At 42.8% G+C, this 19,756-nt stretch overlaps 1 protein-coding gene across 1 annotated transcript in view; it reads right to left on the minus strand.

The window, feature by feature from the left end:
- Window positions 1-1,814: 1,814 nt before the first annotated feature.
- Window positions 1,815-19,756, minus strand: part of DHRS7 (dehydrogenase/reductase 7) — a gene marked incomplete in the record, with an annotated part of 522,126 nt that continues 504,184 nt past the window's right edge. The window contains 1 exon segment of the mRNA XM_044074467.1: window positions 1,815-2,140. Coding sequence (XP_043930402.1) covers window positions 2,099-2,140 — 42 coding nt within the window.

Raw genomic sequence — 19,756 nt, forward strand, 5'->3', positions numbered from 1 at the left:
CAAAAAAAAAAAAAAAATCTGCTTTATTTTTTGTATCTACCATTGTTTGTCAGCTGAAATCAAGGAAAATTCTGCCTTCAGTAGGAATGCAGACAAGTAGTCCCAAGTGATTTTCAGTGATCAATAGGTCTAGAAATTCTGAGCTTACTGAGCTTGCCACTGCCTTATATAAGCACTCATGCTGCTGTCACCTTCAGAATGTACAGTACAATGCAGCTAGCAGAAGTTTTTTTACACATGAAACCTTTACAGCTGCTGGAAGACGTACAAGAAGGAGGTACTCCCCTTAAAAGACACAAAGAAAAAGGAAAGGAAAGATGCACTTTTTTTTTTTTTTTTAAAGCCCGGTCCTCCTCTGACCATCAAATTTACCCTCCTGGCTGCCTTACTGACCTATCTGCTCTCCCTGTGTGACAACCTATGGCCCATCTATTCCATGGGGGGGGGGTGACAGGCAACTACCATGAGTGGTGCACTCATTCTAAGATGGATCTTTTTTTTTTTTTTTTTTTTTACTTCCCTAATGACCCAAATCCCCCATCCCCAACATAATTGTCAGAATTATATGCCACAACTGTGCATGATGTGATAAAGTGCCCCCCCCCAACTGTAGACAAGCACCTCCACGTAAATCCCTAGTTTCTGCCAGGGATTCTACTGTGGAGTGTGTGCCCACAAGAACATGCAGCTCCCCTTCCCCCAAAGAGAAGCAATAGGCTTTCAGTCTCCTTTCCTCTCTTACCCTGTCAACTTCAACAGGCACACAAGCCACCAGTAGACCTTGGACTTGGATTGTAGGCTGAGATCTATCTCTCTGTGCTAATGGAGCTGGCTGAAAATTATATTATATGATGGACCACATTAAGAATCTGTTTCAGGAGAAAAGTGCATGTTCTAAAAACAAACCATAAAAGCAGAATGACAAACAAGAAAACTGAATAGTTCGTACTGAGTGTGCAAACATAAGGAGACTGGATATACCCCATCTATAGAGAAATCATCAAGCTACAGTGAAAAGAATTTCCAAATTGTGAGATAAGCACTGGAAGCATTTGGGACTGTCAACCGGAATAGTAAGGATACCCAAAAAATCAGCTACAGTTAACCAGTAGTTATGTGTTGAATGCTAATGGCTTCCTAACATAAAGATAAAAGTCACATTTCCTCTTGCATAGTGGTGCAGCAGGCAAGAATGGGGATCACATGACTTAAACAAGTAGACAGCATAGCGGTTAATGCATGGCTGCTTACACTGAATATCAACTATGCTACAAACGTCCAGATTTTCACAGAATATCCAGATTTTTTTGACTCATTTTTGGCATGTTTCTCATAAAAATGTAGTTATCTGGCAAATCACTGACAAATATTGAGGAGTGGAGGCAGAAAATAATAGCAGACATTTAATTTTCAGACTTCATATCCTTCAGAAAAATCATGCTAATGCAATACCTGGTATTCTATTCACTTTCTAAGTTTGTAAGAGCAATATTTAAAAAGTGTCCATATTTTGGGGACTCTGACCCCCCCCCCATTATTTGTGGCTTTGTCCAGATTTCTTGCTCTAAGAAGTTGAGAGGTACGATGCTATGCTCTGCAAAATGTTCCATGGCATTCCAAATTCAAAACATTTAGTTACCAAATAGTGTTCAGAAGACTAATGCACTTCTGCATAAGAACTTACACTTAACTGGATGTAAACCACAAATGAAAACAGCTGCTGTCACATATGCTGCAATTCCTATATGTTCAGCATATTGTATAACATTTGATTTTGAAGGAATAAACAATTTTCAACAAGAATCCTGGCAAAGTTTCAAAATTATGTCTTCATGTATTCTTAACATATTCATGTCAAAATTTTATTTACCTTAACATATTCCAAATTATTTCATTATGTGCTTAATAAAATATTCCCAGTTTTTGTCACTGGTTGCAGTGTAATGACTTGTTTTCAAAATAATCTTGAGCAAAGTATTCTCATTCAAATTTCAGCTTGTGTAGCTCATTCTTCTTTGACACAGCAATAACACACTGTGGCAGTATTACAGCAACACTATAGTTGTTCCTCTGATGTCACAGTAGGATAATTGGGAAATTAATGAGTCTTTAGTTTAGTAAAATATGCGACATCTGCATCCTAAGAGATTGGGAATAAAAAAAGAAGAAAAAGATTAAAATGACCATTTATGACTTCTAGTTCTACAACCGCACCCCAACAACTTCTAATCAGTGTGTGTTTACATATGTATGTATGTATGCATGTGTGCACATGCAATTTGCATTTGCAAGATTTGCAAATGCAAATCCAGAAACTAATCACTAAAATTCAAAATAATGTTTTGTAAACTAAAATCAAGACAGACATATCTGAGTAACCTCCTTACTTCCAAGAACAATTGTTTAATATCTCACAATTTAACAGAGTTTCAAAGCTGAACTGTTTCCACTGCTGCTGTAGTACTTAATTATGCCTGCTACTTTTACAGGACTATAGTATCAAGATTGTGTGGTTTTCCCTGAACTTGAGTTCTAAAGCCAGCATTTTTACATTAAGGGGGCTTTCTGACTGTACTCTGCAGCAGAAGTGTGCTGTAGCAAACAAAATCTGATTTGGGGTCTGCTGACTGAAAGCTTATTGTGTGTTTTCATAGGATAGGATAAGACAGGATAGGATGATACCAGGCTACTGGCCCGGAGGCCCTTATAAGCCTAGCCAAGAATTTCACCCATGTTTCCACAAAGTCAGCATCTGTTTCCCCATGTCCAGCAGGGATACAGATGAGATCCCAGGAGTGTATTTTCCTGCTTGGTCTTGTAGGCCTTGCTGTTGTAAACAAAGAAGTTATGTACTCACCATAACGTTCCATGTGAGTTGTTCCATCTCGCCTTCATTCTTCACTGATGTGTTCGGAGCCGATCCTCGGCTCCGATACGGCCGTTTAGCAAAGCTCAAAGATTACCAGTAGCTCGAGACCAAGCCCCTTATCCCATGATGCACTGCTGGAATTACCTCAGATCTTGTTTGCTGCGTGTACCATATCCTAGTAAGAGGACTAATCTCCCCAGACAGGAGAAGCATTGAATAACCAGGATGAAGTCAGTCTCCAGGTCAACAGTCAGCCAGGTGGGGGAAGGAGGGAGGGACGTGAGAATGAAGGGGAGATGGAACAACTCACATGGAACGTTATGGTGAGTACATAACTTCTTTATGTGAAGTTGTTCAATCTCGCCGTTCATTCTTCACTGATCGGTAGTGCCCCTAGCACCCTAAATTCTGGGTGGCTCACGGGAATACATTTTTTCAGGAAGGTAGAACCAAAGGAAGCCCTGTCCCTGGAGGCCTTGTCCACTTTGTAATGAGTGATAAAAGTGTGAGGCTTAGACCAAGTGGCTGCAGCACAGATATTGTCAAGAGGTAACTTGGCTTGAAAGGCTGAAGAAGTACAGATTGCTCTAGTTGAATGCACCTTCACTTTATGCAACAAAGACCTATTAACAGATGAGTAAGTGTAGGTGATACAATCTGAAAGCCACTTAGAAAGGGTTGTTTTAGCCACTGGTCAACCTTTTCTGGCTTCAGAGAATGAAACAAAAAGTTGGTCTGACTTTCTGAAGTCTTTTGTTCTGTCCAGATAATATCTAAGCTATCGGTGAACATCAAGTTTGTGCAGCATGTATTCTAAATTGTTGGTATGGTTGGGGAAAAAAAACGGGCAACTCAACAACTTGATTTATGTTTGTCTCAGAACATACTTTAGGCAGGAAAAAAAAGGTTAGTCCTAAGGGATACTCTGTCAGGATGAAAAATCATATATGGAGGCTTGATAGATAATGCCTGAAACTCTGACCCTCTGTGGGCAGAAGTAATGGCCACTAGAAAAATAGTTTTCTATGACAGAAACTTGAGCTCAAAAGAAGATGCTGGTTCGAAGGGAGAAAGAATAATATGGGAAAGCATGAAATTCAAGCTCCAGGGAGAATAAGGAGTCTTCACTGGAGGTCTCATGTGAAAAGTACCTTTGAGGAAGGCCTTTGATAACTGGTGTTGCATAATATTCAGTCCATCAATACCTAGATGGAAATTAGATACAGCTGCTAACTGGACCCTAATGGTAGCAGCTGCAGCTCCTTCGTGAAAAATCTTGGTCAAGAATTATAGAATGGATGACAATGGAGCTTGGTAAGGATCAAGGTTTTTGTTAGAAGCCCAAATGGAAAATCTTTTCCACTTACTCAGATACAATTTTCTGGTGGAAGGTTTGTGGGAAGCCAACAAAATTTGACTTGTGTCATCTGAAAGGTTATGATGCCTGGCTATACGGGGAACTGGAGCAGCCAAGCAGTTAGCTTCAGTGACTGCAAGGAAGGATGGAGGTCCCCTGACGGGTGTGTCAGAAGGTCTGGAACTGGGTCCAGGGTCCATGGATCCTCCCAAGAGATGACAGTAAAGAAATGGAAACCAAATCTGCTGAGGCCAATGAGGGGCTATAAGAATGACAGTCCTTCCCAGTGACTTTGCTTTCTGTAAAAATCTGGAAATCAGAGGAATTGGGGGAAATGCATAGAGGAGACCCAGGGCCAATCGTGTACGAGTGCATCTCTTGGGGGTTCTCCCGAAGGGGGGATCAGGGCAAAGTAGCTTCTGCATTTGGTGTTGATGTGGCTGGCAAAAAGATCGCAGCAAGGCTGGACCCATTTGTGGAAAATCCTGTCCACAATCTCCTGTTTGAGGGACCACTCGTGTGGCAACAATACTGCCCTACTCAGCTTGTCTGCTATCATGCTGGATCTCCCTAGGATGTGTGTTGCCAACAGAAAGCGCTGGGATGACACAGTCCACTGCCAAACTCTGAGGGCTTCTCGACAAAGGGGGTAAGACTTGGTCCTGCCCTGTTTGTTCAAATTCCAGACCACTGACATGTTGTCTGTCTGTATATTGTCCCTAGAGGGAGAGAGTCCTGAAACTACTGCAATGCCAGAAGTACCGCTCTCATCTCTAGGACACTGATATGCAAATATGACTCTTGATCCATCCATGTGCCTTGGGCAGTCTTTCCCTGAAAATGCCCCCCCCCCCTATCAGGGAAGCATCCGTGGTCACAGTGGCTACTGGAGGGGGAAGTACAGCGGGGCGCCTATTGTAACATGTAGAGACGTCAACCACCACTGAAGATCCCTCTTGCAAGAGTTTGTAATCAGAATCATATGGTTCATTGGCAACTCCTGGTAAGACCATTGAGTGAACAGGAGCCACTGAAGAATCTGCATATGCATCATCACCAATGGAATGGCTAAAATTGCTGCCGCTATCAAACCTAGTACTTTCAAGACCTCTGCAGCTGGAGCTCTGTTCTTTGAAGCCAGTGATGTGATATGTTGGTGAAGAATTGTTACCCTTTCTACTGGAAGACATAGGGTGGTGGTTGAAGTGCCTAATTCTGCCCCTATAAAGATGATATGCTGCAATGGCGACAAGGCAGACTTTTCGAAGTTGACTGTAATGCCTAAGTGGTTGCAGAGTGTCAGAGTGGATTCTGTTGCCTGAATCAGTTGATGCCTGGTGGTGGAGGTAAGGAGCCAATTGTCTAGGTATGGAAACACCTGGAATCCTAGATGCCTCAAGTGAGCCGTGACCACTGCCATACATTTGGTAAACACTCTGGGGGCTGTAGTGAGACCAAAGGGCAGGGCTCAAAACTGGCAGTGACTGGCTCCCAGCTGGAAATGCAGATGATCTCTGGATGGTCTGGCCATTTTTATGTGGTAGTACGCATCCTTGAGATCGATCGAGCACATCCAATTGTCCTTCCCTAAAAAGGGGAGTATGGACTGAAGCGTGACCATCCAAAACTTTTTTTTACAAATTGGTTCAGTCTGCTGAGGTCCAAATGGGTCTCCAGTCCCCCTATTTTCTTTGGAACCAAATAAATTTTGAGTAACTTCCGAATCATGTTTGGTCTGCTGGGACTGGTTGGATAACTCTTTTGTCTAGCAACTTGCGGACCTCTATGGTTGCTTGTTCCCTGTAACTGAGTGGAATGTCCGGGATTCTCTTGACGGGAATGGGTGGAGCGGAGATCGGTATGAAATACCCTCTGGAAATGATGCTTTGTACCCATCTGTCGTTTGTGATATCTAACCAGGCTTCTGGGTACAAAGATAAGCGACCCCCGACCACCTCCAGAGCAGGACAGTCGGGCCTCCTCTCAGGAGTGCTGGTAGGGTTGGCCAGAGAAATTACCTCCGTCACCCTGGTGTTGCGGACCCCCCTCTGCCGCAAGAGCGGCGTCTTCCATTATTACCTCCTCCTCTGCCCCTGGAGGAAGGTTCTCCACGTGTGTCCTGAAAGACTCCTTGGGCATTACGGAACCACATCTTTCCTCCCCCTTGGCCTTTGGGGTAAGGTCGAGTAGGGGTAGAAAAGCGGACTCCGACGGCAGACAGAGTCCTTCCCTCCTGTTCACACCTGGTCAATGTTTCCTTTACCTTAGGCCCAAACAAGGAAGAGCCATCCAATGAGGTATTTACGAATGAAGACTTGAAGGGCTCCGCTAAAGAACAGAGGAGCATCCAGGCATGCCTACGAAGAGCAACCTCTGCTCCTGCAGTCCTACTTGATCCATCTGCTGCATATGATATGATGCACATGGACGAGTTCGCAATGGAATTAAGGGTAGCAAGCTGGGCAGAAACCTTGTCAGTGACACCTACAGCTGCAGCACCCTGAACAGTATCTCCCAACTCCTTAAGGAGGTGTCTTTGCAGTCTGGTGAAATGGGTCAGATAGTTCAGTGATCGAAGGGTGAAAGTCGCTGAACTGAACATGCATTTCCCATATCTATCCATGATTCCAGAATCTCTGTTAGGAGGATGATAGATGCAGAAGTTTCAGACAATTCCTTCTTGGTGGCTGCCGCCACCACCATGGCATCAACAGGGACTCCCTTAGACAAGAAGGTTTTATCCACTGGGGCAGAGATAAACTTATTCGGCCTCTGAGGGACAGGCTCCGTGGACTCCAGAGACTCCCATGCCCTACGAGAGACCAGTTGCATAAGCTCATCGTAGGGTGGAGACACCCAGGAGGTGGAAGGTGGAGACCCAAAAGCCTTCAGAAGAACCGACTCATCCTCAGTAGGGTTTATGGACTGCCAATCACCCCTCTGCCTAAGGATCTCAAGGATCTCTGCAAAGGAGATGTCCTTAGAGGGGGATTGAAGGGACCCTTCTGACTCATCCAAGTCAGTGTCAGATGTCAATGACTCCTGTGGGGAGTCTAAGTGCCTCCTCTTGCACACTCTCTTTCTGAGAACTTCCTCAGTGGGATCCTCTGGGGAAGTCTCAGAAGAGCAGGGGGTGCCCAGTGGGGCTACCTGAGGCTCTGGGTCTCCACGCTTGGGGTGGCCGATGGAAGCGGAAGCAGACACCAGCACTTTAGGGGAAGAAGATGCCAGACCTGGTGATGAGGAAGTCTTAGGAGGCAGTACTCGCCTCATGGCTCCGAAGGTATCACTGCTTCGATGGGAAGGAGTCAACGGACCTGAAGGAACCGTGATCTCTTCCTGCATCGATGCCATGGGCTCCGAGCCAGAGGTAGGAGCCAAGCTCACCCGCACCGAGGCCCCAAGAGAGACCGTCAGGTCAGTGAGACTATCCTCCTTGGGCCCGGCCGAAGAGTGTCAAGCTCCTAGTGTCCTCAGTCAGCACCGATGACACTGGGACAGGTGTTGGCACCAAGGGTTCTACAGCCATCAGGTCGGTCTCTTCTGGCTCCAAAAACCCGCTACGGCTCGGAGGAGGAGCAGTCAATTTCTGGGTAGTAGTCTTCAGTTCTGACACCTGAGTCGGAGCCAACAGCAATTTAGCTAGGCCTGGTGCCTTTAAGAGCTTCTGTACCAGCTGATCAATGTCCGAATTCAAAAGACTAACAGAGGACCTGGAGGAATGCACCGATGGTGCCGACTGGAGTAATGGAGAAGGAGATTCAGAGACCAGTTCCAAGGCAGTGTCCCGGGTCTGAAAGGAAAAGACTGTCGGCTCCGAAGGCTGTGGAGCCGAAGTCACAGCAAGTTCAACTTTCTTAGACTTCTTTGACTTAGAGTCTGAAGAGGATTTGGATGACTTGCAGGCTCCATCCTGGTCAGTCAAAGCTTCTACAAAGGAGTGATTAAGACCACCCCGATCCATGAGCTTTCTGTTCCTCTTAGCAAGCACTCTAGTGGAAAAGGAGTGACAGATACTGCAGGCCTGAAGGTGCACCTCACCCAGACAATAAACACATTGAACGTGTCCATCAGTGACAGACATCTTTTGTCCACAGTCAGGGCATTTTTTGAAACCAGACTTAGGATGTCTGTCTTTAACTTCCAGCATAATAAGAAACAAATTCTATCACCTTTAACAAGAAAGCAACTAAGAAAACACACACACACACACAATATTAACAATGCCCAAAAGGCCACACTGTATGTGTATATATATATATATATATATATATATATATATATATATATATATATATATATATATATATATATATATATGTGTATATATACATATATATATATATATATATATATATATATTTATATATATATATATATAGATATGTATATATATGTATATATATATATATATATGTGTATATATATATATATATATATATGTGTGTATCTATATATATATATATATATATATATATATATATATATATAGAATATATATATATAATATATATATATATATATATATATATATATATATATATATATATATACATACAACTACACAAGAACTAACTGTATATTAGTCAAAAAAAAAACCTAACTACAAAATTACACTAAAACTACACTACTAAAGGCCGAAGCTCACACTAGCAAAGAAAGTCCACTTAAACTAACGACGCACAAAAAGATAGTACTATTCTGGATAAGGGAAATACTAAGCAATAGAGTAGATTTGAAATATATGAAAAATTTTTAAGAAAAACTTGCTAATTCGTTGAAAAAGTCTCGAGCAGAGCTGGAAACCAAGAGATCAGTGTCGTGGCAAACTAGATCTGAGGTAATTCCAGCAATGCATCATGGGATAAGGGGCTTGGTCTCGAGCTACTGGTAATCTTTGAGCTTTGCTAAACGGCCGTGTCGGAGCAGAGGATCAGCTCCGAACCCATCAGTGAAGAATGAACGGCGAGATTGAACAACTTCACATCTTGTTTTTCTGATTCTATATTAGTCCTGTGTTTGTGTGGGTTGCAATTCCTCAGAGCTGCTCCTGGTTTGGCTATTTCGCCTGAGAGCTACAGGAAATTTGCTGCATCTAACGCCATCCACTGCTAAAAGAATGAAAATAAATATAATTTTGCACTTCAGCTTATTTTTACTCTATTTCATAAGAATCCTGTATTAATTGTTACATTCTTCGCACTTTAGTAGAGTTTCAAAGCTGAACTGTTTCCAGTGCTGCTGTAGTACTTAGTTTTACAGGACTGTAGTATCTTGATTTTGTGGTTTCCCCGCACTTGAGCTCTAAACCAACATTTTTACATTAACAGGGTTTTCTGACTGCACTCTTGTGGCACAACTGTAGCAAACCTGTCTGAGTTGGGGACTGCTGTCTGAAAACTTATTGTATGCTTTCCTGATTGGTCTTGTAGGCCTTGCTTTTGTAGAGCTTGTTTTTCTGATTCAATATAAACCAAGTGTTTGTGCTAAGCTACTCTTCATGCAGAGGCAATTAGCAGTTCCCTGTATAGATGCAAATTCTTTCAAGTTAAAATTTCCCTTAGAAAAACTATATTTTCAACCTTCCCCAGTCTCCCTGCTGCTCTAGCAGCATCTGAGCTGTGCTCACAGCAGCATCGCCTTGTTGGATAGCTGCAGTCACACCAAGAATAGCACCCATTCTTTGTCCATGTGCTATCATCCCAGCCCAGTTAAATCTCCCCAGTCGTTTTCCTTGTTAAACCCATAGTAAACACCTGAAACCATACTGACACTTTCCTGCTATCTCTGTGGCCAGCCTGCTTGACAATGGCATGCTGAGGCAATACAGCCATTGTCTCATGTATACTGACAACAACTTAATCCTCAAACAAACAAACACAGTATGTGAGATATGTAGTTACACTATGAAAATTGAGACACAACTCTTGCATACTAACAAATCAAATGGCAGACAGGTTCTCAGCACATGCACATCACCTCTCCCTTAAATAAGGTCTCAACACACAAACCCACATATACACCTCAGAGGCCTCCCATACTCTGCCCTCAGAAAACAAATGCAAACAAATCCAATTCAACAGCAACCACTACACATAAAAATACACATCACAGTGTTTCCATACGCAAAACCCCAAGGCTAAGCACCACACATTGAAACATCTTGGTCATAGGAGACTCCATTGTGAAACACATGGACACCCCCATCATCAGGTTGGATAAAGAGAGGGTTACAGTCAGTTGCCTGTCAGTGGCCAGGATTCACCAGATTACGTTGGCTCTCAAGTCATGCAACCAAAAGTACCAGTATGACTCAGCCATAGTCCATGTGGGTGTGAATGACCTGACATGTACCTCCCTGGACTATATGAAGATAGAGACATGATGGACCTTTCTGAATATATCTTCACAGGCTGGTATGAGCGCCTCACATTGAGCAGTATTCTACCCTCACCAAGAATGATACCATAATACAAACAGAAAACGACTGACTTTAATAATTGGCTTAGCTACTGGTGTCATTCCAAGAGGATCCCAGTATTTGTCAATACACGAATACATGATTGACAGACCATGCTCTGCTTTGCCAGAGATGGTCTGCACCTGTTGCCACTAGGCTTCTGAATACTGGCCAAGGCATTAGCCATCCCCATAGTGCTTTTTTAGGCAGTGCCAAACCAAAAGAACTACCAGTGCAACAAATTATTGTAATACCAAGCTGAAGGTACTACTGCTCAGTGCTAGGAGTCTTAACAAGAAATATTGCACTCCCTGGAAGCTCTCCTCACCCTGGAGAATGATGATGTCTGTGCAGTTACTCAGACGTGGTTCGAAGCTGTGGAAAGCACCCCAGCAGTGAAAGCTACAATGCCTATCACATATTCAGACCACCCTCTGAGAAGGAAAAAATGAAAGAAGGTGCTTCTATTTACATAAAACCCAATCACATCTCTAGATTATGGTTAAGCAGAATGACTCACTTGAGCTTCTCCATGTCCAGCTGACCACAGGCAAAATTCCTCACCATATCATCTCTAGCTACAGGTCCCCAACCATGAACCATGAAAAACACTCTGCATACCTAAAGCTACTAGTCAATTACCATTTTCAGTCTAGCACTCTACTCGTGGGCAATTTTAACTATCTCTCCATAAACTGGGAAACAGGTTCAGAGATTCCTGGAGTTTGTCATTGCGCATGCTTTGGAAAAGCATATCATCTCTAGCTACAGGTCCCCAACCATGAACCATGAAAAACACTCTGCATACCTAAAGCTACTAGTCAATTACCATTTTCAGCCTAGCACTCTACTCATGGGCAATTTTTACTCTCCATCATAAAAAACAGAAGGAGAGATTCCTGGAGTTTGTCATTGCATTTGTTTTGGAAAAAAACTGGTCTGCATTGCATTCCACTATGGGCTCGAATGTCCTGACATATAAAACAAACATAGGGCAGTGTTGCTCCCCCCCATGTAATGTCTTTATTGGTGACATTGAATTGATATTTTGGCCCTTTTGAATAAATAAATGAATAGAACCACCAACCAAACCTAAACACCTAAAATTTTTTCCAAAAAAAATTTTTGAAAACAATTTTAAGCTAAGTAAACCAATCCCTAAAAGCCCAAACACCCAAAAAAAGTAGTATAATAAAAAAACAATACAAACACTAAACTACCTTAACTGCACTGAACAGAAACAGCAGTACTATACCTGATACTAGCCCTGGAAAAAAAAAAAAAAAAAAACTCACCTGGGGGATCCTGGCATAAAAATGCTAGATAGAAGAGAGAAAATAAAATCCTGAAAAAAGATAAGTGGGAGGTGAATAAAGAAAAAAAAAAAGTCTCAAACAGGCAAATCAAAAAAAAAGTCAAGTTCAAAAAACCAAAGCAAAGGGGGGAGAAAGAAAAAACCATTATAGCAAAAAAGCACAAGCAAGCATTTTTTAGTATGGTCCTCTCAAAGTCAAGATGGCAGTAATGGTGCTGGCTGGCTGTAGATGGCACTACCTATCAACCACCAAACAAATCTTACCCCTCATCACCTCTGGTCACTCTCATGAAATACACACCTATTAATTAATTTGCCTTATCATCAAAAAAGAAAAGTGCTGTCTCTAAAAAAGTTAGAAACATAAAGCATCAATGGACCCTGCCCTGAGCAGGTATAATAAAATGAAAACTGACCCTACAAACCCTCAGATCTCTCTATAACCTCATTCTTATTTACATTCTTGAGACAAGCTTTGTTGACAGTAGGGGGTTGCACAAAGGAAACACAACCAATAAAGTCTGAGTAGCCTCATATGCTATGGAAAGGATAGGATAATCATGGATTAACGGCGACATATGAAATCTTCAGAGACAGATGACAGTTTGGGTTCAATTTTAGCAGGCAAGTAGGAGGGGGCCAGCTAAAGGCTGCCAAATTTTGTAAATAGAATTTTGTAAATAATCCATAAAATATATTAATACAAATGTAAAACTTAATATGATGATAACTATATGTTATATGTAAACTATATGTTATGTGCTGAGCTTCAAAATGTAACCACAAAATGTTGCACTCTGCTGGAGAGCAGAAATGTATATGGATTTATATGTATTATATGTATGTGCAATTTGCATGTAGAAGTTGGGAAATACAGAGCAAACTTTGGTAAAAAAAAAGAAAAAAGTTAAAAAAAAAGTTGTGTTTACTTGGAAGGTTTACTACAACTAGGAACAACAACTGAATACCAGCTGGTGCATTGGAAAACAAGAACAGGTTTCAAAGCGTTTTATGGAGGGCAGAGGTGACTTGAATGATATAATCTGAAGATGACCCAGCAGTAATGTCTATTATTAACTTAAGAACTCAGAGAGAAGAAAGTCAGTTTTTTTTTTTTTTTTCTGTCTTGGATCTGTAAATATCTCTTCAACACTTCTCATCTGTATTTGCCATGCTCTGTAAGTAAGTTGTTTAGAACACAGTTTCTCTTAGAGATAGGAACATAGCAAGATTAGTCTAGATGTTTTCTGTACTTATGTGAGACTGTCCTGCAATGTTGTTTTAAAGTATATCCTGTGATTCTGAACTCTGTTGTCACTGTATTGAGTCATTGAGCATTGTCTTGTCCTGTTATTACTTATAATTAAATATATTTAAACCATTGTGGCTGGTTTTGTTTAGAAATATTTAAGTTCTTAGGAGTACTTGCATATATATTTGGTAACACTGTACTGGCCACTCAAATAGCCTTGGATACCCTTACCATATGGATAACAGTAACATTAAACAGTAGAATTGGTCGCCCTTTGTAAGGGCCTTATGGTAGCTGATAAGTAGTGGTTGGTGGCAGTGATTACTACCTTACAGTCTGGGCAGAAGGGGGCATAGCTAGTAAACCTTTGCCAGCCTTCCCCAGGAGTGTCTGTGTGTTTGCAAATAAATGATATCTCAAAGTGTGTGTGTGTGTGTGTCAGCTATTTGGACAGGGACACGAAACACTGGTTGGACAGAGTGTGTGCTGAAGATTTTGGCTTGACCACTCGGCTGATATCTGAACTCTATAGCTGTGCCAGTGGGGAGTCTTATTGGGGATCTGGAGAGAGACAGAGAAACCAGCCCCTGACTGACTGTGATCTCTGTGTGCTCTTAAGGGAAATTGTACTTTACCGTGCGTGTACTTGTCATCCTCCCAATGTGCACGTCCCTCACTGGTGTTAGTGGTGAGGATTGAGGTTCCTTAATTACTGGGCAGGGGTGTCACATAATTGTTTGGCAGTGGTAGGATAGCCACATCACATATTAATTGGTTGATAGTGGTGAGACAGGCACGTCACATATCAACTGGCTTGTAGTGGGTGTGGATATTGAATTCCTGTAATTTGTGTACAGTGATCACTGAAGGTGTTTTTGTACTATTAATCAGCCACACAGTGAACATTCAGAGTTCATATCACAACTGTTTTATTTCTTTTGTTAGCTTAGTTAGTCAGAGAGAGTAGGCAAGCATGTCAGCTGAGGAGTACGGCAAGCTGACAAGGAGACAGTTGGCTGAGATGTGCCAGGCTAAAGGACTGGTGCATGGAAACCTGACTAAGTAGGCATGACTGCTGCTTTAGTCGCAGCTGCATCAGAGAATAGCAACCAGGAGGACGATCAGACTGGCCATGGAGATGTACAACTCTCAGAGAATGGACAGCTCAACCTTTCCACAGAGGACTTAAAAATCTATCTGGAGTTAAAGAGACTTGAGCTAGAGGCCTAGCGTTTGGAAATAGAGGCGGCACAGAGACTGAGGCGTCTAGAGACTGAGGAAAATGAGAAACTGCTAAGCCTGGAAGCTGAGAAGAAGGAGAGCCAGAGGCAACACGAAAAGGAGATACTGACTCTTCACCAGAGTCATGGAGGTAATGGGGAAGGGAGTAATCGAACCCCAGAAGCAACAAAAGTCAGTAAATTTCTTCCACAATTTACAGAGGGGGATACTTTTGATAGTTTCATTCATATGTTTGAGAGGGTATGTAAACAGTATGATGCTGACCAATGGCTCGGGGTACGCTTCCTGACCCCCTTATTCCATGGTACAGCTGCAACTGTTCTATCCAAACTGTCTGATAATGACTGCTTAAATTATAATGTTGTAAAGAACTGTTTGCTAGATTTATTTTAAGTTAACACCTGAAGCTTATAGGAAAAAGTTTCATGAGCATAGACGCAAGGCAGATGAAAGTGTGTGTGAATATGTTGCTGAACTAAGCACTTATTTTCATAGGTGGGTGAGTGGATGTCAGATCACCGCTTTTAAAGGGCTGGCAGACCTGTTGGTGGGGGAACAAGCCCTTAGCACTTTTCCTGAGGACAAGAGAATCTGGTTAGCTGATATACAATGCCTTACTCTAGATGAGTTGGGGAAGAAGGGAGACCTATACCTAGCAAGCAGGGCATCACTGCACAGGAAAGGGACACCCAATGCTGCTCATGGGTCTAAGGGAACCCATAGTGGGCAGCCCAGACTACCACAACAGAATTTGCCAGTAGCAGGGGAAGCCACTAGTCCAGGTACACATCTGGGACCTAAGGTTAAATGTTTTAAATGCAACCGGTGGGGCCATGTAGCATACAGATTTTCATGGAGGCAAGGTGGGGAACAAAAGGTGGGAGAGCCAGTAAGTGGGAATGACAAAACGTCAACAGTAGGTTGTCTTGAGACAACAAGGGTAACAAACTACTACAAGAGGTTATATCCTATCTTAGTGAATGGCAAAGAGACCACTGCTAAGACAGAGACAGCCTCTGACATAACCATTACGAAGCCTGCAATGGTTACAGACTAGCACTACTTGACTGGGCAGTCTACTCCAGTCAGAGCTTTGGGAGGGACCCCATTCTAGATACCTTTGGCTAGTGTTCACCTTGACTGGGAGGGCAGTAAAGGAAGCCAGCAAGTAGGTGTATTTGAGGATATCCCTGCAGATTTCCTGATGGGAAATGATTTTGATAATGCAGTACCATGTGTTCATGCAGTTACATGCAGTCAAGCTTGGAGATAAGCATGTGGGTCTGGTAGCCAGGGGGAGACCCAGACAGACCGCATACTTGCAGCCAGGAATGGTGAGGTGGTTACTTCAGGTAGGGAGCTACCCTGTAGCAGTGAGACTGAAGGTGAACCACAGCTGCTTGTTGGCACTGATGTTCCCTTTGACAGAGTGACTGTAAGGGCAGACGTAAGTAGTAGTACCCAGGCTGACAGTGAGGCACCGCTGTCAGAGGAAACGAGACTTCCTGTGGAAAGGGAGCTGGGAAGGGTTACAAAGAAAGACAGAGTTGAGACAGGCTCAGCTCTCAAGACTCTACATTACAAGGCCTGAGACGGGTAGCTAGTGAGGCACCTGATTCTCAAGGGAAGGGGGAATCTGTATATTGGGACAAAGGATTACTGTACAGAGAGTGGACCCCTGAGGGAGGGCTAGAGTGTGAGAGAATACGGCAGTTGGTAGTGCCTAGAGCCTACCATCTGGCACTTACAGCCATAACCCATGACATTCCCTTTGCAGGTCATATGGGCATAAAACGTACAGACATATTATGCAGAACTTTTATTTGCCTGGGATTTCTAGAGCTGTAACGGGGTACTGCAGGACCTGTGAGCAGTGCCAAAAGGTAGGCAAGGCAGGAGACACGGGGAAAGCTCCTTTGATGGCTTTGCATGTGACTGAGGAGCCATTTCAGAGGGTAGCTATAGATATTGTGGGGCCTCTGAGTACCCCAAGTTCCACAGGGAAAAAGTTTATCCTAGTGGTAGTAGATTATGCTACAAATTACCCTGAGGCAGTGGCTCTGTCTTCCATTGAGGCAGAAAAGGTGGCAAATGCTTTGTTAGAGATTTTCAGCAGGGTAGGTTTTCCAAAAGAAATACTGACTGACAGAGGTGCCAATTTTATATCAGACCTGCTGGCTTCTCTGTAGAAGTACTCTGGGGTGAAGCACCTAAAGCCAACCCCTACCATCCCCAGACTAATGGTCTTGTTGGGAGGTTAAACTCTACACTCAAGATCATGCTACAGGCATTTGCAGACAAGCTGAAGAGGGATTGGGACAAATATTTGTCCCATCTGGTATGTGCTTACAGAGAGGTTCCCCAGGAATCCACAGGTCTTTCACCTTTTGAGTTGCTGCATGGGCATAGGGTGAGGGGACCTCTAGATTTACTTTGAGATGAGTGGGAATAACACAAGGAGTCTGTTGTGGCATATGTCCTAAACCTTGGGATAAGGCTCAGGGAACTCATGGGCTTTGCCCAGGGGAACCTGGCAGAAGCCCAACAGCAAAAAAGGTCTGGTATGACAGGAATGCTCGAGCTAGAGAGTATACTGTAGGGCAGCAGGGAGGGACCTTACAAGGTGGTAAGGAAGGTCAGTGATGTTAACTACATGGTAGAACTGCTAAGCAGGAGGCAGGGGCACAAATTGTACCATGTTAACATGATGAAACATTACCATGATAGGGAGGTCCTTGTGCTGAGTATTTGCAATACAAGGCAGGAGGAGTCTGAGAGGGATCCATGACTACAGGGAGCCAGCCTGGAAAATCCCAAATTACTATGGTGGAGCTTAGAGTTGTAGGCATATGATGGGACAGTCCAGTACAGTACTAGGTTCAGCAATACCAAGGCAGCTGGAATCTCAAGACAGGGAATGGGGTAAGGTATCCCCAAATAGGCTCAACCCTCACAAGCCACATTTCTCAAGGGTCACTTTTTCGGGCGGGGGGGGGGGGGGTGTGAAGGCTGTCAGCCCAACTAGCTAGAAATTTGTAAATAATCCTATCTCATTTGTAAATATTAATATGATCCACAGGCTTATCTTGCAAAAAACATAATTTTTAGTTGTGTGATCTCAGGCCATGTCTTAAAGTGTGTGCAATTCAGTTTTTTTGTGTCAATGTTTGGGTGTTTATATATTTTTAGTTCACATTTTCTCCCTGCCCCTCCAAAACTGCTACTTTGTGTGTGGGTGTTTCTCTCTCTCACTCACTTACACATAAGCAGGACAGTGCCTTGCAAAATCTTTTTTTATGAATAAATCCAGCTTTACTAATGGGACGGTGTCAAACACCACGATGCTCTTACCTACCACAAAGTAAATTAAAACAATTTCTTTCACTATTAACATTTATAGTCCATATCTGTGTTATTGCATACTTTTCAAGAATGCTGAGGTAAAGGGTTTAAGAAGTAAAGATCCAAGAGGTACTTGCCCATAGCAAAAGATAACAGTTTTAACCCACTCATATATTCATAGTTTAACTTTTAATACTGAGTTATAGCACCTCTCAAGGGCTGGTCATGTGGTTCCAGTTTTTTGAATGGCAATAGCTCCCCTGACTAGCTGATCTGGCTAAAATTGACTACAGGACAGCAGCCTTATACTACAGAGGAATAAAGCCCTTGTTGCAAATCAGATGACCAGTGATTGATTAGCAGCATGGGCACTTGGGGGGGGGGGGCATAGGGGGAGAGGACTGAAGTGAGCAGTCAATGTCTACTCACCCAAAATGGAAGAGGATGTCAGCCTAACCTTGCTACAATATGCAGATTATGAGATTAGACAGCTCCATGCTGCATGAGTGCTGGACATGAGGTTGCACATGCATAATGTTGAGCATTCATCTCCTGAGAGCAGTGTTTGCAGAGCGGGCCAAGCTGCTGCGAGGAGGGCGGGAGTTACAGACACCCCCCAACAGGAGTATGGTGCAGCACCAGCATTCTCAATCTCCTCACCAAGTCAGGATGGATGTTGGGTAGCACCAAGGGGAGGCTGAGGTGGATCCAGTAGACTTGGTGAATGAAAAGGGGAGCTGGCAGCAGCTGACAGTCAGCTGCAGACAGGAAAAAAAATAGGAATAGGCAGCCATTAGGGTCACATTACCCAACCCTCAGAGACAAAACTCTGGGGAAAATCAACAGCAGTTTCAAGCTAGTCTGAAAAGTGTGTTTCACAGGTCAGTCACTGCCATTTACCTCAACAATTAGTGGGTAAGAGAAAATAGCAACTCCAAGTAAACTGCACTTCACAAGCTTGGAGACTACATAACATACCTTAAATTACTTCACTGCAAAATATAGTACTACCAAGTCTATATGATAACATTAAAAAAATAATTTTATCATTTCTCCCACTAAAGAATGTTGGATACACAAGTGGTTAACTACGACTGTAAAGATCTTCTCACCAAACATCCAAAGACACACCACTAACAGCAACACTGCCATGTTTTAAGGGAGAACGGACCATAACGAAGAGGGCTGGCCAGACACAACTTAAACTGTGAAGACAAGATCATTATCTACTGTTACTTTGAGTACTTCATACAACTGTACGATGAGCTCTCTTACCCATTCTCATACTCACAGTTTAATCTTTAACAGTGGTAGAACACTTTCAACACAACTCACCAAATATATGTACAAGTATTGGCTCCTTTTCCAAAAACAACATGGCTTCTGAATTGGCTGGAGCACCATGACTGCCCTCTGAACTCTTAATGATAACATTTTACAAAACACAGACATAGGAAAAATTACTGAAACGCTTTTCATTGATGTTACCAAAGCCTTCAATTTGACTGACCAACCTCTTTTCCTAAATGCTCTCTCAGAAAATGGAATCAGCAATAACTCTGCCTATTTTCAAAAACGTCTCAGACAAAACACACTCCAAAATCAGAGTAGGTTCTGCCCAGTCAGACAGAGCACACCTTCAAACAGGTGTCCCTCAAGGCACCATTTTTCTCACCTATTGTTCTCTATCTTTATGAACAAACTAACTTTTGACCTCACCCAGCTTCTACTTTTCCTCTGCAGTGATGACATTATCTACTGTTTAAATCATTCACATTCTGCAATTCAATTCCAACTATAACCAAACCTTCACCAACTTTAGTATTTGCTAATAAAGCACAAAGTACTGCTAAACCCCCTCAAAAACAAAAACAATTGCTTTTGGTACCTCAAATAGATTCTTCAACTTCCCCAAGAAC

This window comes from Protopterus annectens, chromosome 6.part0 (assembly GCF_019279795.1).
Source record: "Protopterus annectens isolate FY-2018-M chromosome 6.part0, PAN1.0, whole genome shotgun sequence".
NCBI lineage: Eukaryota > Metazoa > Chordata > Ceratodontiformes > Protopteridae > Protopterus > Protopterus annectens.